This window comes from Ostrinia nubilalis, chromosome 13, assembly GCF_963855985.1.
Source record: "Ostrinia nubilalis chromosome 13, ilOstNubi1.1, whole genome shotgun sequence".
Classification (NCBI taxonomy): Eukaryota; Metazoa; Arthropoda; class Insecta; order Lepidoptera; family Crambidae; genus Ostrinia; species Ostrinia nubilalis.
Genome location: NC_087100.1, coordinates 11460052 through 11483795, shown reverse-complemented (window position 1 = coordinate 11483795; position 23744 = coordinate 11460052). Strand labels below are relative to the sequence as shown.

Sequence of the window (23744 nt, the reverse complement as noted above, 5' to 3'; positions counted from 1 at the left end):
TTTTGATGGGATTTAGTAGCTTAGGGGTATAACTGGTTCAAAAAGCAGACTGTTTTTGCGGTATATTCTTATTTTTTTTATGAAAGTCATTTCATAAAATGTTACATCTCAGCGTTATCAAAAAACCTGTCGATTATTATCGTCTTAATTTAGGGCCGAATTAATCGTCAAGCAAATTATGTTATACTGTTTTTGGATACATTAAAATTCATTCCGTGTAAAAACAATAACGAATATGATATTTACGTAATATACACCCTAAAGCCATGATTTATGTTTATGATAATATCTTTTTATTTTGAATGATGTTGGTATTCCGCGTAATACTTCTCTTTGAGGTAATTTGAATTTACTCGTGCTCCATAATTCACTTTCTGGAGAGCGTTGATGTGGCCTGAATAATGATGTGTTCGTTAAAATATTTCCACCTGCTTGATTTACTTGGGAGTGGCTCCTTTCTCATTATGATAGTAATAAACCCTAACTATCTAATAATCATAAACAAACAATCCATAAAGACTGATATTTTTGACGTCATCACCATTCAATCAATCCTATATTTCCTAAATTTGCAATTCGTAACTTTAAAACTTTCAAAAAGCACAATGGGATGGGAATGGCATATGTCCAAAACCTATCTAACTTTAGTCCAAGTTAGATTAGACTCGGTTAAACAAGCTCAATTTGCTTAAAAATGCTATACACATTTTCTGTATTCATAATCTGGATGAAAATTATTCAGACGGTAACAGCTCGTGTGTCGTGTGTATTTTCTCTTTCGTTTAATTTGTTTTTGTTTTGCGTTAATCGTATTAAAAGTAAATCCTCCTAATTATGTAACAACTTAGTTATTTTTCTTACATTATTATGCTATACCGCTAGTAATAGTAAGTAAGCATTACCAAACATCTCTTACTGGACGTCTACTATTGAACCTGCTCTGAACTTGACCTACATTCATCTTGACTTTTTAAGTCGTCACAATGGCACGAGCGTGTTGTCTCCTTTCGAAAATATTTCTGCGTCATCGATTATTGCTTTTTCAATCTAAAATATCCTCTACGCATACTTGATGTCTTCGCCATGACTACAAATTATCTAGGACACCCTTGACTGTGGCGGTATCCATTGTTCATCGTCAAGTGTCCCTAGTAGTAAAACGTCACATCCATGAGGAGTACCCTTTATGTACAGCATAATGAAGGATCCATTGTTGTATATTCTCCCGATAGAAGCGTTATGCCCAGGGTATGCTTTGGAGACTCCAAAGCAATCTCCCTTATCTGTCACTAGAAAGTTGTGCTAGGGCCAAAGGTTTTCTGTATATCATCTGATGACCAATACAATAAATAAGGTCACCTTATGTCTCGTGCTCCCACATTCATGCACGTGATACATGCTGTTATCACCAAGGGAGTAGGATATTCAAGTGACAGTTTTCTGCTAAATAATGACGCCAATGTTACTTAATATTTGATTATGTCAAGCAATTTGCTAGACACAGTTATTTGCACTTGCTGACTGTGTGCGAAGAGCTAAGTTAAATGGAATACGTAATTTTCACTTGGACAAGGATCAAAGCTTATTTATTTGAAGAGTTTCGGTTGAATTCTCCCAATATAATTTAAACTGAATTCACTCTGTCTCGTAATATAATACCTTTGGAATAATACAATTCCATTTGTATTAGAATTTTGGTTTACTATTAATAGTTACACAAAACATGGTATTTCGTAGTAACACAGTTACTAGCGAAAATGATTTATAAAATACTGCAAATCATTCTCTCAGATGATTAATCCTATCTGTCGTCACCGTTTATATAAATCCGAACCCAAGATGCTTGTAGGTAATTGGATCCTTTTATGACGTAAACCGTAGGCGGTGGATAATGTTCCTCAGTTTTCACGACAGTTATATTGCACAAGTATGGCGTCCGTGGTTTTTGCTAAATGGGAATAAGGACGTTTTTGGCCTCTTTAAAAACCAAGTTTCCTGTCGAATAGACAGTAATAAAATATTTTACTGGAAAGGAAATTTGATAATAAACTGCATGATGTGGGATTTGTCTACCAACTATAGAATGGTATGATTTTATCCAGCAGCTTTCAGAAAGGTATCTTTACGTGGGGTGTTGTAAATATGTAAATTGTATCACTGAAGAAGTGAAGATGTGAATGAGATGGTATCTCCTTAAAACACTAGTATTGTACCAAAAAGTGTCAAAGAAGCTGTAGATAATTTTAGAAGCACTAGAATCAGATATCGCACGGTAGAATCGGATGCACATTTCATTGTGCAGAATTTCGTGTAAAACATTGTTTTGCATGCGAATTTTCTAATGGCTTTCAAATACGTCTCTTATTGACTCTGAAACTATTTTGGCTGAACAATAAAAATTATACGTCATTGACATTGAATTGAAGGTGCCCTGTACCACTTTTATTTTCTGCGCTATTTATCTCGTTTCTTGCGACCATCGGTCGTTCACCAGCAATACGGATCTATGCGTGGAACATCGATATAAGTATTCGTAATACCCAACGTGTGAATTAGAGTGTGAGATAGTTTAGCACGCGATGCATCGAGTGAAAGAACGCGTACTCCATAGATGTGTTCGGCGAGTTGTGAAATTGGACTGTTTTTGAAAATTATGGCAAGTGTGAAATTCTTAGCTGGATTGGATGTAAGATTATCTACAGTTGTGTCAAAAAGTTGAACAGATGATTAAGTTAGCTCTGCCTCTCAATAGATGGCGTTGCTTGTATTTTATTTCACAGTATCTGGGGGCACGGCAGTGCCCCCACCAAGTCGAGCAAAAAAGCGGCACGGCCGTACCATCCTTTTCTCGAAGCAATTCAGGCCATTTTCGACCGCCTGTAACTTCGTTGTGGATAAAACTAGAAGGCTGAATTTTCATTAGCTATTCAGGCATTGTAAAGACACGGTATATTTCAAATTTCATTCAATTTGAACCAGCACACAGTGTGTTATGGGACTGTATAAACGGACATTCTCATTGATTTGATGAAACGTATAGAGCTCAGTTATACAAACATGATAGTAAAACTCCCGTTTGAAAATTCCACGTAGTTTTCGCGGTATCGAAATTCTAAGTTACCTATTTTTTTACTTCAAAATTATGCAAAAATATTCTCACTCGTTAACTAATAACATTTAATTCAGAATTGTTATAATACTTCATAGAGCTCTTAAAACTACACGTAATAAGCGTATTAAGTGCTTCGTAAACGCATTCAGTTAATTAGGAAAAATGATTTTAGTGATTTTTGTTTTTATTTTTTTTCTCAAATATACCTTAATATATGCAAACATTTTTAATTGCAAGATATAGTCTGATATTTAATCTAATTGTATAACAAAAATCAGCTTTAAATTCCGTGATATATTTGAGGAAAATCAAATTGAAAATATGCGCCATATAGAATTGTAAATTTCCCATCACTTTTTAATAGCAATATTTCTTTTGGATGTTTAAATATCATCAGCTCGATTGTACCAAATTATTGTATTGACATTCGATTTACATAGGTTTCAAATCGATGAGAAAATTATTAAAGGTAGGATAAATTCGACTTCCTAGATTTGTTTACATACTTTTTTAGTTAGTTACTTACATACAACTTAAGTTAATATAAGAGTGTTAAAAAAGAAAAAAGACTCGACTTGAGAACCTCCTCCTTTTTTTGAAGTCGGTTAAAAACAATGTGAATGTGACTTTTTAGAACCTTCAACACTATGCACATAACAGGCGGGATTTGAAACTTTTTAGACATGAATTATTCCTTCCAAAATTGTCGACCCTAGACTCGTAAAAAATTTATTAAGACGTTTTATGTTTTTTCTCAAATATATCACGGAATTTAAAGCTGATTTTTGTTATACAATTAGATTAAATATCAGACTATATCTTGCAATTAAAAATGTTTGCATATATTAAGGTATATTTGAGAAAAAAAATAAAAACAAAAATCACTAAAATCATTTTTCCTAATTAACTGAATGCGTTTACGAAGCACTTTATACGCTTATTACGTGTAGTTTTAAGAGCTCTATGAAGTATTATAACAATTCTGAATTAAATGTTATTAGTTAACGAGTGAGAATATTTTTGCATAATTTTGAAGTAAAAAAATAGGTAACTTTGAATTTTGATACCGCGAAAACTACGTGGAATTTTCAAACGGGAGTTTTACTATCATGTTTGTATAACTGAGCTCTATACGTTTCATCAAATCATTGAGAATGTCCGTTTATACAGTCCCATAACACACTGTGCAGCAGTTTAAGAATTATAACGGGTCAAAGTTTCTTAATTTTGTCACTCACTGACTGACTCACCGATCATCAAAATTCTAAGGCACTTCTAGCAGACCTAGAAGCTTTAAATTTGGAATATAAGTAGTGTTTGGTGTATGAATCGAGGAAAAACTAAAATATTTGGGGGCACGGTAGTGCAACCGCCAAGTCGAGTAAAATTTTTCAATTTCGGTCCAGTTTTCTAGATACATAACTGCTGTCTACAAAATACAAAAAGAAATGAGATCCCATCAAAAACAATACTTGTCAAAAAAACCAAGTCTCGCAACTCAGTTGTTCTACGGTAAAAAGTTGTGAGATCCATGTAATACCAAGTCCAGGCCAGGAAATCTTTAACGTTTTACATAAATATATTGACTTGGCCATCGCATGAAAACACGTGTAAATTAAATTATTTAGTGCGATGGCCAAGTCAATAATTTATGTAAAACGTTAAAGATTTCCTGGCCTGGACTTGGTATTACATGGATCTCACAACTTTTTACCGTAGAACAACTGAGTTGCGAGACTTGTTTTTTTTGACAAGTATTGTTTTTGATGGGTTTCATATTTTCATAGTGCCTGTCTGTAACCCCTTACTTACATCTTTAATTCTGAGCTTTGACGCTCATTAGATAGGCATTTTATTCATCGAATTTACTATTCTAATAAGATTTTTCCAACACCAAACTATTGAAGCAATAAATTGTCGTTCATGTTTTGATAATAATAACGACTAACAAGATAGTAATAGTAATATAAAGGTTAAATGTAAACTGACGATAAAGAAGAAAATTTTGTCCCGTTTAACAATACCGTTTATCCTTAACTCGCCTGCTGTAACGCGAAAAGGATTCGCCCCTTTCCTTTTATGAGGCAAATATTGAATGCGGCAGATGTTACTCCTTTATTCACCTATAAAATCTTTCAAAGCCCCACGAAGTTATTAAGTAGTAGGGAGTTTACGGCGCGGTGTCTGGCTTTACAACAGCTACCTTAACGTTTTCTTTAAATTTTTATCTCTAAGAATATTTTTGAAAGAGTGCATTGGGATCAGAGTTCCCTCGGGTTCGACAACTGATAGTTTTCAGCGTTGAAATTGCCTTCAGTTCCATATTACCTTCTATATTGGTAGCAGCGAACCCTGTCTCATTAAAAATGTTGTTACACAGGTCATCCAACCTTCAATCGGCTCTATCAAATATTCAATAGAGACAAATAAAGTAACAATATTGGCAACCTTTTTTAGCTTGATTTAAAAAGAACCGCAAGTGTGTTGTCATGTCAACAATAATTTGATCAATTTATATTGCGTTTTTTATCGGAGTTCATTTAGCGTCTTAATATTATCCTTTTATTTGATTCTCTATTGCTATCTTTTCACGAAGTTACCAGACTAGTATAAAAGTTTCATAGTCGTGTAAAAGCGTATTGTGCAGTCTCCTTATAGCCTGAACTTCTAGTCGTCTAGACTTGGGATTTACTGGATTAGTGAACGCTATTACCCTTTGTGCTTGTCCGATGTTAATGAGTTGAATTAAAACAGGTATTTTTGAATGAATAGATGCAGACATCTGTAGTCGCAGTAACTCGTTATTGTTAACTTTAGTTTGAGCTTCTGTTCTTTATGACGTTTTATTACATTCAATTATCATACCATTGTTATTATTATAGGTACCAATTTTATCCGAAAATTATAATTCTCATCATCATCCTACGTACGACTTTTTTCAAGAACCTCATCTAAAAATATCGAATGCCATAATTTTCACGGTCCGTCAAGTTATCGTTACAGACGTGGTTAATCTCGATTTGCCTAACTTGAGCACATCGTTTCCACGTGACTGACTAATACGGTATTAAATTAAGTACAATGTCAATGCCAATTACATTTTATCGTAGACATTGCCTTTCCTAAGCCCGTCCGAGGCCAGGGCTCGGAACGTGTTCACACAATAGATTGGTAGGTACAGTAGGGTCAACGTCCTATCGCCATTAATTTGTGGAGGCTGTGTGTCCTATGTCAGTTTTGTTTTGTCAGTGTCAAAGATCTGGTGTCAGATTTTATGAGAGTCGACAGAAGCGCGCTTTGGTTTCACGAATTGAAAACCAGCCAGTTTTCACGAATTCTCATGGCTATTGAAGATAATAGCCGAGACCGACTGCTGTCGCTTTTTTTCGAAAAGAAGATTTTTTATTATAGCCATTGTAAATGTTAGTCTATTTGTCATAAGCTCAACTAATTTTAAATGGCACAACTTAAAATGGTAAATGGGTGACTAAAACACATCTGTGGAACTGTGAATCATCCATGTCCCGTTTCTGACTGGCTATCTCAACTGAAACAATTTAAAAACGTGTTATGCCTTTCATCGATGTCTATGTATTTGGGTCAAAAACCACTTTACTTTTGTGAGACACTTGGTTTTATTCTGGCATTTCGTCAAATTTAAAATTATTCTTATCAGTCCAGCGTACTGTATTTCTCTGCATTGTAGTCAACTTATACACTTGAACGGCAGAAGTAAGGGTTTGACGTAAACAATCCCACAAATGCAACCTAAGGAGCTAAAGTTCAGAAGGCAATTTCCTTTGCACACGGTTATGTGACCGTTATGCGTCTCGATTTTCGCACGTGTCGATAGTGACACGAGGATGACGTTAACCAGCTGAGAATGCTACAAACAATACTCTACATAGTAACGTGATACGGCGAGGTACTAATCAATGAACTGGCTAATTGTATTAATATTAATATACTTGGTAGCTAAAATGCTAATTGTTTTATGATTACAAAAATATATTTTAGACAACAGTACAGACAGTAGATAACAGTTCGTGTCTGAGAACATCTTGTGCAATATCTGGTGCAGAACTAATACTTCAAATAAGAGGCTAATACCCTTTCTGTGATCTGACCTGTGCCCTCTTATTACAAAAAGTTAAACTCTAGTTACATTTAGTACGGAAATGTTATTAAACCAGTGTTCATGGCGGGTTTATCTTTTTTGCAATAGGACCCTAGTGACTACGATAAATGGCTTATCAAGTACCAACAAATATGCAGGAAAATTATTTACCTTCTTGTCAAAGTTATGGTTCCAAAGTAGGTAAATAAAAACAGATTTGTTTTGTCTATTAATTTATCTGCACACAAAAGTTACGAAGATTGTATTCCCTATCCAAGAAGACTCGAAGAAATATGAGAGAGCACGCACTTGAGTTACTCAACCGAGCGTCCTATTAATGTAATTAGTAGCCTCTGGTGGGGTTACCGTTCAGATAACCGATTTGCTTTATTACGCTAGCCAAGCGTGATTGCGAAACAGTAAATAACTCATTAAACTCACTTAATCGCCGGTTTGACACGATTGCGATCTTGTGTGGAAAATGTTGGGTCTTCTTTGTTTTCTGGAGTTACTTCATCATTAGTGATTTGATTTTTGAGATAGTTTGGTTTCTTTGGAATTTGGTCCGATGAGTTATCTTCCTTTTTAGCTGTTATGGGCAACAAACTATTCGGTTGCCGTCTTACTTGGGTGATTTTGTTATTAATGAGACTTGTGGAAGACTAGTTTATCATCTACAATTTAGATTCGGTAATAAGATAAATGTTAATAAAAGTTGGTTATTTTTTCTCTTGAAGGCTGGCTGGGATGGGATGGGATGGAATTTAAATGTTGTAGTTTCATAAATGTTTTTTGTCAAAGTGGAAATTCAAATTATGCAATTGACGCAAATTGGCCAATGTCACTCATTCGGGTCAAACATTTGCAGCAACATTCCCATGCGTTACCAGGAGGTGCACAATAGAACAAAGGCTGATGTTTCGCTCGAAACGTAACGTTCCCTTCTTCGTACCACCATAAATTAAACATCATTGTTTGCTTTCTTTGATTCCGTCAGTGACCTTCCAGACGTCACTCGTATGTTTACTTGATCCAGGATGTGTACATAAACAATAAATCGTTCGTATTCTTTCTCGTTCTTGTGTTTTACTGATTTCTACTTGATTGGTTATAACTCCTTATGAAAAGATTTCATCGTTTATTCCTTTAATAACTACGATTTAAATTAGCAATGCAAATAAAATTGATTTTGCTTAAACACATGTTGTAAAAACGTAGAGTATGGAAGGAGTATGTAGTTATCTCATGCAAATGTTATTTTATTATCCTGTACTCTAAAAGAAGCGTTTACCACCTTCATTGAATACATTTACACCAGAAGCACTATCACAGAAGACTATCTAAGCTAGATTAGACCTCATGTAAGTGTTGTAGACGAATGTACTAAAAATATTTTTCTCTCTTTTCCAGTTCGACTTTTCGCCACGCCGGTTTTACCACTGCCAACTATTCCGCCCTTCAACGTGCTTAATGTCGCAATGCTAGACAACTATTTTGATAAGAAAAACGCTCAAGCCTATAGAAAATTAGAGAGGTGTTGGCGCACGTGACGTCACCGCCGAAAGGAGGGCGACATGAGCCAGTCGCAGGATGAGGCCCGGGCGGCCCGGATACAGAAGTATAAAGAAGAAAGAAGAAAACAGTTAACAGCTAGGACAGCAACGTTGTTTTCTTCGAACGTCACTGAAAGGTGTGTAGAGAATTAATCACCTTTAAATTTTTGATATTTTAGTCACCCTTACTTTATCAAACTGCCAGATTCATTATAAATTAGCCACGAATTTTAAATAAATAAACAAATAAATAAATGTCATGTCAACTAATTACCTTCTTTTACAATTTCAGACGTCCGAAGAAAGCCGCCGGCCGGTCACAATCTGATGACACTGCGGAACATCTCAAGTCTTCTTCGGAGCTGAACCTCAACACAGCTTCCACTTCAGTACCCATCAGAACCACCCGCACTTCACGCCTGAGAGCTGCCGCCGCCACCCACTCCGATTCCTCGCCGTCTCCTAGAAAATCCAACAGAAGCTCTTCAGTCCAATCCCTGTTAGAAGACGCCAAGAAAACACCCAAGAGTTCCAAAGTCATAGACAGAGACAAACAAAGACAAGCCACCAACAGAAGGCAAAGCAACGAAAAGGAAAACGTGAAAAGCCCGCCCGCGGCTCATTCTGATAAAGATATTGGTGCTATTAAAACGAAATCGAAACATTCCAGTCGTAAAAATATTTTAGAAAAAGACAAAAGTAACTTTTTATTGAATAGTCCTAAAGAAAATGTTGACGATAAATACGGTACGAAGTTAGATGAGAAACGAAAGAGGAATTCCGTGACGGATAATAAGTTAGATAGTCAGAAGATTGAGGATAAAATCGAGAAGTCAGTTTATGTTAAAGATGAAGAGATTTTTAATGATATCTTAGGAGATAAGATGTTGTCTGACAGCCTGGATAAACAGAACATCGAGGATTTGTTCAATGACCTTGTGGTTAGTAACACAGTCGTCCACAATGACATCGAAGTTGATTTGAGCGATGCGGATGAAACTACGAGGCTGACAGATGGTCACAAAGCTAACATTCCTGCGGAAGAAGCGAAAGGAGCCAGCAAAGTTGTTAATGTAGTGAAATTAGAAGATAGTGGTGTGCCAAAAGTTGTAAAGGAAGATGTGGGAGGATTGTTAGGGGCCGTGTGTGTTCGTAAAGTAGAAAGATTTAGTGAATTGCTCAGTAATTTATGTTCGCCGTGCGAGGCCGATATCTTATTCGAGGACATTTTGGTTGAGAATGGGATCGATGGAGATGGCAACTTGGTGAGTACTTAATTATAAATTTTAACTACTTAAAAAATAAGGATGTCATGTACAGTTCGCTTCAATATAAATTATCGTTTTTGCAAAAATCGCTGACCTACATTTATAGTTGACACCAAAGTGTCCCCTATTGCTCTGATGATATGCTCAATATTGTCACAAAACTATATTGGTGCGGACTGTACTTATTGATTTTTATTTTAGTGATGTCTAAAACTATTGTTCTTGCAAATAAATGTAATGCACTCTAACTTTTTAAATCAAATTATAACAAAGCGGCAGTTCAATGTCAACAACGATAGTGGTTAACAACACACGACTCTATGTATGACCTCACAGTGGTAATAATAAGTTTGCATAACTTCTTTGTTGAAGTAAATGCTATAATGACATTACGCATAGAGGTTTAATGTACGTCCTTGTTATTAGATATCGCTAATAACGTTTGCTCGAATAATCGTATAGAACCGTATAAGGTAGTGGAACTGTAGTTATTTATTGTTCAATGTGAGCAGTTCAAAGTCAAAGCCTTAATTTATTTTTAATGCGCTTTTTATCATTAATTTCAATAGATAGAGATACACTTCTTGGAACAACATAAAAAAGAGATACTTAGTTTAAGTGCTTATTAAATCTGTTATCTATAGTCTTTTTCACGTAAGATGATCCGTATGACGTTTCGAGTTTGAAAGTTATAGAGATGTCACATAACTAACCCATAGCGATTTATCTATCGATTTTTTCCTAAGAGTTAGTAAAACCTATTTTTAGAGAAATATTTTGTATAGGTGTCATTTAACAAAAAGCATGTTTTTTTTTAATGAAACATATTTTTGTAACAATTTTTTATTGATAATAGTCAAATTCCATGGACTTCGTGTTCAAAAAAACGATTCCTAAAAAGTACTGGTTCTATTTCTTGAAATTAAAAACTATTAATTTATTTTCAATGCGTTTATTAAAGTCAACAATCGAAAAATATAGTTGATTTTTGTGATGTTTTTAATAACTAAGTATTCACTGCAATCGATTAATGAATCTATTTTGTAATCGATTTTGTTATTCAACAAATACCCCAGCACTAAATCTATTCCGTTTCACACATTGCGTACATTAAATAAAAAATATTTTTACATCGTATTTAATTAAAATATAATCAATAGACTCAGATTTTACTATATATTTCAAGACAAGTAGTTAATTCTTTTTTTATTATATTGCTAATAAAATACAAATATTTTTTCAAAAATATTCTGCATTATGTAGTATGCGTAATATGGATAACCTTGAAGTGTCATACGGATCATCTTAGGTGAAAAAGACTATAGTAGCTGAAGCACAATATCTGCATAGCTACTTTAGGCTAAGTAGTTCATGTGATTGTAATTATTTGGGATACATTTCATTATTGAAATCCCTAAGAATTTTTTTCACGGAACTGTTTCCATCTCTTGTTCCCATCGCTTATTCCTGTGTAGCCAGGAAAATCCAACCAGTGTAGGTCGAGTGTTCCGGGGGACAGATACATTGTCATTGGACCCGCAACGAAATTAATCAGAAGAACATAGAGGACTTCCTAGTTAGGTTCGGTTCTGTGGGCACGGAAGCTCTGGTGAACTGCGAAAAAACGTGCGACTATGTACTTCGCATTAAGGGAAAATGTAACTTCCAATTTCTTAAATAGCCGCGTTCGTTTTAAACCACTAGTTTGTCAAACTTTTTCGTCCAACTGTACCTATTGCCCAAAGAGTCTTTAATGTCAACCCGATAACACTATGCTAATCCTCCGTCGCCGCAATCTCGTGGCCAACTCCACCTTTCGCCAATTAATAAATAAGCCCCCGATTCGGGTCAGATGGACCGTTATGTTTGCACGGATCATCTGAACAGGTTTCTACTGGGTTGGGATTATCTGTAAGACACGGCAAGTGCATTAATATCGTAGTTGAATTGGATTAACATTTTGTAAGGCTTCGGATAACGTCTTGGTTGGCCACTTTACATATTAAAGTTTGAACAGGGTCAAGTCCTCATTTGAATAAACCTGTTCTAATTTTTCATTATTTTCGCTATAATGTTTGCCTTATTTAGTGATTCTAGTTTGGATGTTCCTGCCTTGCTCCACATGTCTCACATCTCATCTCCGGTAATCAGAGCCATATTCTGTCACCAACTTTTTCGTTGTAAGTTTGAGGATCTTGTGGCTTGAACGGTTTTCTTGATCCTGGAGTGAATGGATACTTCATCCCAATTTCTTGCTTCAAGCAGTCACTGTGCAGTTATGCATTCTATGACTGGGTTACATCCTATACATTTAATTTTATCATACAGAATTGCCATTATTCTTGCACGAAGAATGCTTACGATGTTCGTTTCAGCCAAATGACGTCCACTCCTGGACATGGCCTCCCCAAGGATTTCCACGACAGGTTCTGCGCTGCCCGCATTATCCGTGACCTTCACCAGATCGTCGTTCCACTTTTTGCGAGGCTTACGATATTATTGGAATTATAATGACGACACTCGTTACAAAAGTTCTTTTTTTACGAGGAAAAATGCGTTGAATCGCATACTTACCCTGCGGGGACAGGGTAGGTTATGTGGGGCTCACCTAGTCAGAAGGACGAGGAATACCCACTAAAAAGACCCCGGTGCTCCGTCACTCGCCATAAGTGGGAGGAAACTGTGGGTTTCCGGATAAAGCCTTCTCTACCACAGCCCCTCTCGGCGATTGCCCTCCTACACGGCCCTACAAGCCGCCCAGGACAGGGGGGGACAGGAGCAGCTGGGAGCACACAGCTGTTCCCGTCCGACGGTGGTGGTGACTTGTGCAATGCAGGCGGCGGCGCCCCCACGCCCCCGGCCCGCTGACCATCACCGAGGAGAGGAAACTGGAGGCGATCATATTGTCGCCTCCTCTGACCCCTCTGCCGTTGCTGGAGCGAGGGTGCGTTTGGATCATATTCGCGCTCTCGCTCCGTGGCCTCCTTCTGAGATATCACGTCTTCACAGAAGGAGGCCATTGCCACCCAGGTCGTTACAAAACCGCCTCTGTGGTCTAGTGGTAAGACCACCTGCTTCAGACGCAGAGGTCCTGGGTTCGATTCCCAGTGGGGGCAGATTTTTCTGTTCGGTTTGGTTGGTGGTAGGGCTTGTTCTAAGTCCGCCTGGCTAGCTACCACCATCTTACCTAAGTCTGTCGCCATAACAACAATGTTAACAGCATTGTTGTGTTCCGGCAGTTAGAGGTAAGATAGCCAGTTCCTCCGTGGTTGAGGATTCCGGGTGAAGCTCGCTTCCACCTTCGGCCTGATCGTCACTTACCATCAGGTGAGATACAGGCAAAGAGCTTCCTCGTTGCGGATAAAAAAAAAAACAAAAAAAAAAGTCCTACATCAACCCTTGCCTCTACATAAGTTAATTCAGTTCCGATTCTCTCATATGATCCAGCGATGCTCATATGATAGCTTATAGCATGTATGATCTTAATACACCGACCAGAGAAGAGGTGATTGCCTTAAAGCCTGATCCTGTCAAATATTCAAATTTTTTCCATCACCCAAACAGGAACATTTCATTATGACACCGGTGAATTTTTAAAAGGGCAATTAAAATAGATGATCATTTGCCCACTTCCAGTGCGTTAATAAAACGCGTTAGTTCAACTGCGGCAATTGCCACATGCTGAATCCAAATTAATTGTCTGTTCATCACATAATGTAAATATAAGTAGTAGTATATCCGGTAGTTCCTAAAACTCATAAAAAAACTCATAAAACTCATTTATTTCTGTAAATATGCTTAAAAAAAGCACTTTTACACGTCCCAGTATTAACCCTACCACTGCTTCGGACAATAAATGGGCCTGTGAAGAAACTCAGTCACTATTGTCAGCCTCTTTTTCAAAGGTTTACAGGCTTTAAAATGTACAATGTTATAATTATTAGTGATCCCTTTATTTTAATAAATGAACTAACATCCTTGTGGACATAACGCGACAACTATGTTCATCCATTTTAGTCAGTTTTAAAACAAGTTCAAGTGATACTTAATGTAATGAAATTAATTACAAATAGAATAAAGGACATGAAATCCAACTGGACAGGTGCTTAGTTGCCATAAATTCTAGCTTTATTTATTCCTAAGAAGATAATCCCCAACCCGTCTACCCAAGGCAAGTGAAGGCCAAATCCCCTTCAACCTCTGGTAAAGTTGATACTGTAGCGAATATGAGTTTTAAGTTTTACTTTGTGATATTAAATTAAACACAGTTTTTACGATCTTACGAAGGCAATCGCCGCCATTCTTTTATTTTCAATAGACCACAGAGAAACTTCAAAATATATTTTTAATCATAAAAACGTTAAGGCATTGGAACAGCGATTACCAGCCAGATACAATAATCGATAACACCACCTCTTAATTGCTGTCCAATTATGCATTAAGGTTTTCTTACAAATATTGAGTTAAACTAATTTTATAACTAAACTAATTACTTTATTATTTATTTATTTAACTAATTTTAAACAAATCTATGACTCTAAATTAACAAACATAAACCATACTTTCTATTAAGATAATCATAAAATTGCTAAGCAATTATTTTAGTGCATATGTTATTAAACTTTTCAGAACATAAACTTTTAGTCATAATATCAGCAAGGTTATTGTTAGAGTTTACATATTGAATTGATATGATGTTTTTACTTATGATATCTTTTAAGAAATGGTATTTGATGTCAATATGTTTGGCTCGTTTTGAATTTTCAAAACTTTTTGACATCAGTATTGCACTTTGATTGTCAACAAATAGTTTTACATCATTCAGACAACCCAAATTACTTGCCACTCCGATGAGGTTCAGCAGCTCTTGTGTAGTTGCAGCAGCGGCCACATATTCCGCTTCTGCTGTTGAGAGCGCCACGCAGCCTTGTTTTTTTGAAGAACCAAGTAACTGGATTGCAACCATGCAATATGATTCCTCCGCTTACACTTTTTCTGTCCTTGTCATCTCCTGCCCAATCTGCATCTGAAAAAGCATGTAAGTCATATGTACTTCCTTTCCTGAAAATCAACCCTTTTCCTTTTGTAGCTTTCAGATATCTCAGTATTCTTTTAGCAGCTTTCCATGTACTCTCATTTGCTTTATCTAGATACCGGCTTAAATAGCTCACTGAGTATGCAATGTCTGGTCTTGTAGTCGTAGCTAGATAAAGTAGACTTCCCATTAGTTCTCTGTATCTCTCTTTAATTTCATCTTTACTTTCCTCTTCGTGTAGTATCTTGAAGTTTATTTCCATTGGAGTTTTCATATCTTTACATTCATTCATATTATATTTATCTAATAATTTTTCTATCATTTTTGTTTGTGTAATTTCAATAGAGTTCTCTTTTCTTGTAAATTCTACTCCCAAAAATGTCTTGATTTTTCCCAGCTCTTTTGCTTTAAACTCCTCCTTTAGTTTGATTATAATTTCTTCATAATTCCCTATTAAAATTATGTCATCCACATATAATATTATCCAGCAATCATTTTTATAGTATAAACAGGTATCATACTTTGATCTTTGGAAATTATTTTCTTCAAAAAATTGATTTATTCGTTCATTCCAGCATTTGGGTGACTCTTTCAATCCATATAGCGATCTCTCCAATTTTAATACTGTATTATTTTCCTTTGTTATATAACCTTCTGGTGGTTTTATGTATATTTCAGACTTCACTTTACCATTGAGAAAAGCAGTTGGTATGTCTAATTGTTTGATATCTAATTGTTCATTTATTGCTTTCGATATTAGTAAACGGACGGTAGAAGCTCTAGCAACAGGTGAGTATACTGTTTCTAATTCACTTTCTTTCTTTTGTTGAAATCCACGTGCTACTAGTCTTGCTTTCTTTGTACCATCATCTTTTACTTTAAATACCCATTTCGTATCAATTGTTTTCTTATTTTCAGGTAATTTTACTTCTTTCCAGGTTTCATTGCTCTCCAGCGCTCGTAATTCTTTGTTTATGGCTTGTATCCAATCTTCTTGTTCAATGGCTTCTTTATATGTCATGGGTGCTTCTTCTTTTCTTTCTTCTTCACTTGCCAATAGTGAGTAGTCTTCTAAGTAATTAGGTTTCTTTAAGGTTCTTCCAAAACGTGATTTAGAATTTTGTGTACTTTGTCTTGTTTCTTCTGAACTTCTCATAGGGATTCTTTCTTCTTCATTGAGTGTTTGTTCTGATATTTCTTCAGTTCTTATTTGGCCTTTTCCTTCTTCTTCTTCTTCATTAAGTATTTGTTCTGATGTTTCTTCGGTTCTTATTTGCTCTTTTTCTTCTTCTTCTTCTTCAATTATTATTTCTTGAGAATTGTCGAAAAGGAATTTTGTTTGTTGGTCATCTTGTTTTACTTCTCGTATTTCTGGTTTCTTGAATATAACATCACGTCGGATTACGATTTTTCTAGTGTTTGGATTCCATAGTCTATATCCTGTTGGTGCATATCCAACCATTATAAGCTGTTCATTTCTTTCATCCAATTTTTTAAGCGCTACGAGTCGTTTCGCATATGCTTCTGACCCAAACGTTACCACATTTTTGACATTAGGTCGTTTCCCTGTCCACTTTTCAATGGGGGTTTTAGTATCTTTAGGAATTCTATTTATAATATAAGTCGCTGAACATACTGCTTCACCCCACATGTTTTTTCCGAGACCTGACTGAAATAGCATAGCTCTCACTTTTTCCATCAGTGTGCGGTTAAAGCGTTCTGCTTTCCCGTTTTGTTGTGGAGTGTATGCGATAGTATAGTCCAGTTTTATTCCTTTATCGTTACACCACTCTGTCAGTTCAGTGCTTGTATATTCTCCTCCATTATCACACCTTATTTTGCTGACTTTCAACTCAAACTCTCGTTCAACTTTTAGTATGTATCTTTTTAGGTACGTTGAAACCTCGGATTTATACTTGAGTAAATAAGTTTCGGTGTAGTCTGTAAAATCATCTATTATTGACAACACATATCTTTTTCCGTCATAGGACACAGGGGTAACTTCAAGTAAGTCTGTATGTATTGTGTGTAATTTTCTCTCAGATTTCTTTCGATTATAAAATGGTAACCTCGTTTGTTTTGCTTTCAGGCAAATCTCACAAGTTGTCAATTTGTTTATATCATCATTTCTTATGTTCATGCCATCTACACTCTTTATTATATTTTTCAAAGTCTCTTTACCAGGATGGCCAAATCTTATATGCCAATCTTCAGCTGTAGAGTAGTATGCCTGTTCTTCAGTTTCAGCATTTAGTTTTATGCTATAGGTCCCATTTTTATTTTTATCTCCCATCAATATTGTGTTGTTATCCTTTTTAATAATTACCTTATTCTTGGTGAAGATGACTTCTCCATCCTTTTCTGTTATTACATTTACTGATAGTAGATTCTTTTGTAGGTTAGGTACAAAAAGTACATCTCTGAACGTAACATTCTCTAACTCTATTGTACCTTTATTTTCTGATTCAATTTTAACCTCTTTCTCCGCTGTCTGTACTTTAACATTATATTTCTTTTTATTTTTTAGAATATCCTTATTATTGGTCATATGGATAGAGCATCCGGAGTCAACAACGAAGTCTTCAGTTGTAGTAAGAAATGAGAAATGTTCTTTGTTCTTGTTCTTGAAAAAACAATCTTTCTCAGTATGATTTGTTTTCTTACAAATTGAACATTTTCGCAGACCCTTATTTTTAAAGAAACAATCCTTGTCAGTATGGTTGTTCTTTTTGCATATCGAACACTTCTTTTCAAATTTCTGATATTTTCTTGTTTGTGCTCTAAATGCTACTGTTGTGGTCATGACATCTTCTTTATTCTGTCTCAGTTCTTCCGATAACAGTCTTGACGTTAGTTGATTTAACGTTCTTTCTGTCAATGGGGTTGAATCCCAAGCAGTGATGAAATAATTCCACTTTGGTGGCAAGCTCGAAAGTATCTTCGATATTATCATATTTTCATGGATGTTCTCTCCTAGTGAATTTAGCTTTTGGGCAATGTTATGTATGTTTGAAACGTTATACGTGATGTCTTTCGTCTGATCAAACGTATACTTGTAGAACTCTTGTAACAAATTGCACTTTTGCTCACCGGATGTTTTTTCAAATATGAACTCGAGTTTGTCATACATCTCTTTAGCGTTTTTCATGCACATGATCAAGGGTATATGTCGCTTATCAATTGTTTGAACAATGATTTTCTGTACCTGTGCGTCCCTTTTGACGTCCACAACTCTTTGTTTTTCATCTTGTGGTTGTATTACGTCCATCAGACCATAACTGTTTAGTAGTATGGTAAATTGGAATTTCCACATGGAATATGAATCGGCGTCCACGAGGCGCACAATATTATTTACTTCCTCATATCGCACCTCCATTTTGAGGAACTACGCTCTGCTACCATGTAGCGAATATGAGTTTTAAGTTTTACTTTGTGATATTAAATTAAACACAGTTTTTACGATCTTACGAAGGCAATCGCCGCCATTCTTTTATTTTCAATAGACCACAGAGAAACTTCAAAATATATTTTTAATCATAAAAACGTTAAGGCATTGGAACAGCGATTACCAGCCAGATACAATAATCGATAACAGATACTGTAGTCTACTACATAGTCCTGTAGTCTCTAGACTAAATTACCTGATAATCATAATACTGAATTCCTTAACTACTACCGACTTCGAAAAATCAATAAAGCCTGCCACGGTCCAGAAAACGGTGGACTATCTAGTCCTATTAATAATATTCATAATTAACTAGCTACCCCGGCGAACTTCGTACTGCCTATGTTCATCAGAAATAATGTAGGCTCTAATGGTGAAAGAAGTTTTCATATCGACCCAGTAGTTTCAGAGCCTATTCATTACAAACAAACAATCAAATCTTTCCTCTTTAATTATTTGTGTAGTGAAGTGAGTGAGTGAGACAAGTGACCCATCTCTCCCTTCCTATTGTGTGTTTATGGTGTCACTGATTGGGCCACACTAACTGCCAAATTAACGGTGATGGTTGCCCAATTTGTTCGATGGACGTGCCATTGTTATTGTCACTAATTTAATTAATTAGCTTTATTGGTTTGAGTTAAGGAAACAGTAGTTATTTAATACCCCGTTAATTGGAGATAAAGATGTCGCTAGTTGATGTTTTGGTTTCTGATTGTAAATAAATATTAGGTACTATTGCGTTGTGAAGGATACCTTTCGATAGAAGATAAGCACGATCAGACAACGAGAAAGCAGGCTAAACATTGTATCATCTTATCCACTAGTAAATTTGTGTGATTTTAGAACAAAAATGTATAGTCTAGGAGCACGATACCAAAAAAATATTCGGTTCATTATTACAACTGAAATTTATTTCCTTTTTCTGTATGCTGATAAATTTGAGAGATCTTACATTATTTAGTGCAAACTTTTTTGACTGTCAGAGCCGTGAAGAAGTACAACAATTCATATGTTATTTATAGTTATCACATCTTCTTTTTATTGTCATTCGTACATGACGTAATAAAAGTTGTTTTTCGATGTACAATTGATTGAGAGCGGCAAGGCATCACATAGATCATCATTACAATAATTTCGTGTTGTTCCAAATTAATACAACCTATGTATATTCCAGATTATCTGACTACTTTTGTTGTTGCAAAAGGATACTTGTTACAACTGCTTAAGATGCCAAAGTTGAAAGCTTGATGTGCCATCAGTACTTGAAATGTTTATCGCGCATGTCAATTGCAATGGCCAGACCAATAATATTCGTTTACCAGTCGAACTTGACCCGTTACAGAACCAAGTACGGCATGAATCTGCTCAACCTTCACCTTTAAGTTGAGATAATCTTCGTGATAACACAAGGCTGTTAAGACAGTAGGTTTAGGTTTCGGTAGTACGTAATTTGCTTGGGAATCTTCTTTTTATTTTGTTTATGGCCAGGTCTGAGATGTTATGGCCCACAGAGTGACCTCCTCAATGAATCCGCCAGTCACGTTAGTATCCTCTACACGAAAAGTTTAGGAATCTTATGGGTGATCTAAAGCATTTTTTCAGCTATTGCTCTATCGACTTTAATAGCTAAATGAGCATATTCAGTATAATGTAGGTAATTAACTGTAAAGCAAGGATTGTCTACATCTATCGGGCGGTAAGGAGTCACGGAGTGAAGAAAGCTTAGATTGTCTTTGTCGTTTTTAATAATCTCTTGGATCTTCACAGTCAGAGGGCCAAGTACTATGATATAATCTGTGAAGTGAACCTACTGTACATATCCTACTTACATTGTGATAGTACTTATCTTAGAAACGTGTTCATATTCTGTGTACCTACCATGAGTTTACGTTAAGTGTGCTCGCTAGCGAGTACCTACGTCAAAAATCTCTATGAAGATTTTGTTTCTTGAAAGTAGCCGCTAGGGGCGCTGCACAATATGTCATACAATTAATGACATTTTTTTTACGCAGTCGCTAGCGAGCACACCTAACGTAAACTCATGGTAAGCACACTGAACCCAGACGTTTTTTAGGGCAAACTTATTACTTCTATTCGCGCTTTTGCCACGTTTTAATCTGAAGTAGAGAAATTGAATATAATCGTAGTACTCAAGCTAACAGTCTTTTTCTTCATTTTTCTTCTAGAAATTTTTTTCAACTTTAATACTTTCCTCGCTTATTTACAACAAACTAGTTTCTGCACGATTGGATTCGCTCTGTCAAAGAAAGTCTTTATCGCGATTAAAAACACTTTTTTTTTTATAACAAAATAGTTGACACATTATTATTACGATTGTTAACTACTTTCATGTCCCTAACAAGTGTGACGATTGGTTTTTAGTTTTCCAGTCAGTTACGTTCCTTCGTCACCTCTATTTATTTTTTAAGAGTTTTCTTAATGTCTCCTTCTCTATATACCCCAATTTATCCAAGTTGGTTCAATCATCAGACAGCTATTTGCTCAATTTTAAAGAGATCACTATCCTTTATATCTAGTCACGCGACAGCGTGTCAAGCCAAGTTCAAGCAAACGAACTGGCTTATGTTATCGCAACGAAATTATTCAGATGAAAATGAGGAGTACAAACAAATGTATAAATAACCTGATAAAGTGTGTACCTACTGATTAGCTGAAAATTTATGAAAAGTTTGTGTATAATTTATGCTAAGGCGGATAATTAAAATATCATTATGGCGAAACTTTAACTTAACTATACCTATTCAAGATTTTACATCTCTGGCACTTGCGACTTGTTGAAATTTCAAAGTTTTGTGAACTTTCGCTTAGTTTTCTACCTAGTTGTTTGACTAATGCTACTTTACTTATTTATTGTGAGACTGTACGTACGTACTGTGATATGCAAGAAGTTTATGTGTGTGATGAGGCTTGTAATATATCCATAAATCCTAAATCAATCTGGGAATCGTCTTTTGCTAGGCATCTTGTGGTATCACTAATTTACAAATCCACTGTTTTCCTCAATGAACTGTTAAACTTTTATTCTAAGCTTTCCTTAATCCTTTGCTTATTCTCGACGTATTGATCGTAACGGGTTATGTAAACTATACTACTCTTATTAAACAATAAGTATACGATCTTAAACCTACATGGCATTATAGTTTTCCTTAAGATTGTTTTACATACATGCGGATATAATTAAGTCTTTTAATCATGTAACGTCAACTTTTGTATCGCTTTACCAACTTAAAGAACCTGTAATAGTTAAACTTAACAGAAGTTCATTATAAAACTTTCATAAAGGTTATTTCAGTTCCGACCACTTAAATGTTCAAACAATTTTATAAAAATACAATAGGTAGGTACCTAAGTAGAGACAAAATACAATAGACTACCTACTCTTCTACTTTTGCGATGTTTTAGAAGCAACCCAAAGTCAACTCTTCATTGAGTAGAACATTAAAAGTTATTACATCTTAATTATCTTAACTATAATTAGAATCTCGCTGAAACATTTCTACAGCAACTAATTACTTCGAAGAGTATAATCTGATGAGAACTTTTTGTCATAAAATCTTCGAATTTCTTTAGTCTTTCTTGATATTGTTAGTGTAACTTTTACTTGAAAGAAAAGCAAGAATAACTTTATTTGGCACACAATAAAAATAATAATAATAAATGTGTAAAAAAAACTAATTATAATTAAAATTATTGTAGTCACGACGCTGGTTTTCAGCAAGGGCCTGAAAGAATCATCCTGATATTTTCGATACAATCTCGATATCATATCGATATATTACGTTTGTTTTTAGTCCATATGTTTAAGGTCAATTTTTATCATATGCAATCAGGTCAAGCATCCGATACGGCATTGTCGAGAAATTGCATGTAAATTATTATCTTGCGATATCCTCTTAAGGCGGTGCGAGTAGGGTTGCCATTTGCCAAGACCAAAAACACAAAATCCGGACTCGCTGCTTATTTTGGCCAGACATTTTACCCTAAAATACCTTTTTTTAAATAGCTAATCATAGTTTTTGAAGAGCCCTACTATTTTCTGAAAGCCGAAATATATTTTAATTAAAAAATGGATCCTGGCTTTACTTGTGCTCTCGAGTCGGTGCGGCAGCCACATAAAAACCTAACAAAAGACGGACAGGCTAGTCTAGAAAATATTTGGTCGACCGCGTCCGTAAAAAGTCAAACATGTCCGGCTAAATCCGGACACCTGCCAACCCTAGGTGCAAGGTAATTTGCTGTGACATGCTCTTTGGAGATTACTTTCATATCTAGTTGATCGGCTAGGCTAGGCGCTTGAAGGGCGTTTCCAATTAACTGGGCTTGAGAGACCTGAAATTGACACTGACCTATTTAATGATGAAAGTTAATTAATAGGTAAAAATTAGTCAGAGGCATACAGTGCAATGAATTTATATTCGTGAGAGGTGAAGATGAATGGATGCAAGTTTGTCACTTCCTCACGCAGAAACGAGATTAATTTTGATGATATAGCACAAAATATCTTAATGAAAGTCCACGCGGGCGAAGCAGCAGACAGAAGCTAGTCCAGTAAATATAATGAACGAATGCCTAACAAAGAGACTCCAAGGAAACGTGCATTAATATAATCAGCCTCCCCGATTGTTGTTTACGCATTACACATTGATGGTTTTCTTTAATTAGTAATAATGTAGTAAACAAGGTCTTCTCTTCTCTAACATTCCATCTACAACAATATTTCAATTAAATAAACTTTCCATCGTCCAATGCAAGATAACGCTCTCAATGATTCTGCATCTAGAATTATGAAAAAATGCCGGAAAAGTCCTTTCATTATAATTTAATTGTAATAACTTTTAATGAGCAGCCGTTCCGTCCCTCGGTCACCTCGATTTGCGATCCTTAATCAAACATAAAGTTAATGGCGTTGGGACAAAAACTTTTCCTTTTAATTTTCATTACTTGACCTCCCACGCTACTGTACCGCCAACCTGACCATATTCTGAAGAGTCAAAGTCAGCTGCATCGAGTCCATTATTTGTTGTACATAAGAAAGTTCAATTTTGGCGTTGCGTCTGCAGGTCTACTCCGAAACGCAATTCACGTAGTTTCGAATCTATCTGTCACCGTCGCTCATGCTAGCATTTCGCTTTGAGTGAGGGAGTTGGCAACATTCGGAAGATACCGTTTTTCGGTGTAGCCCCGCTGATCTCA

The 23744-nt window shown here is 35.7% G+C and overlaps 1 protein-coding gene and 1 non-coding gene across 2 annotated transcripts in view; both read left to right on the top strand.

The window, feature by feature from the left end:
- The window catches only part of LOC135077327 (supervillin-like), a 296862-nt gene that overhangs the window by 5003 nt on the left and 268115 nt on the right, over positions 1–23744 (top strand). The window contains exons 2-3 of the mRNA XM_063971855.1: positions 8640–8919; positions 9075–10047. Of these exons, the coding sequence (XP_063827925.1) occupies positions 8804–8919; positions 9075–10047 (1089 nt within the window). The 5' untranslated portion in view covers positions 8640–8803. The remainder of the gene's footprint in view (positions 1–8639; positions 8920–9074; positions 10048–23744) is intronic.
- Trnal-cag (transfer RNA leucine (anticodon CAG)) lies at positions 13095–13166 on the top strand. Its single transcript has one exon. It is a non-coding gene; the product is annotated as a tRNA-Leu (tRNA).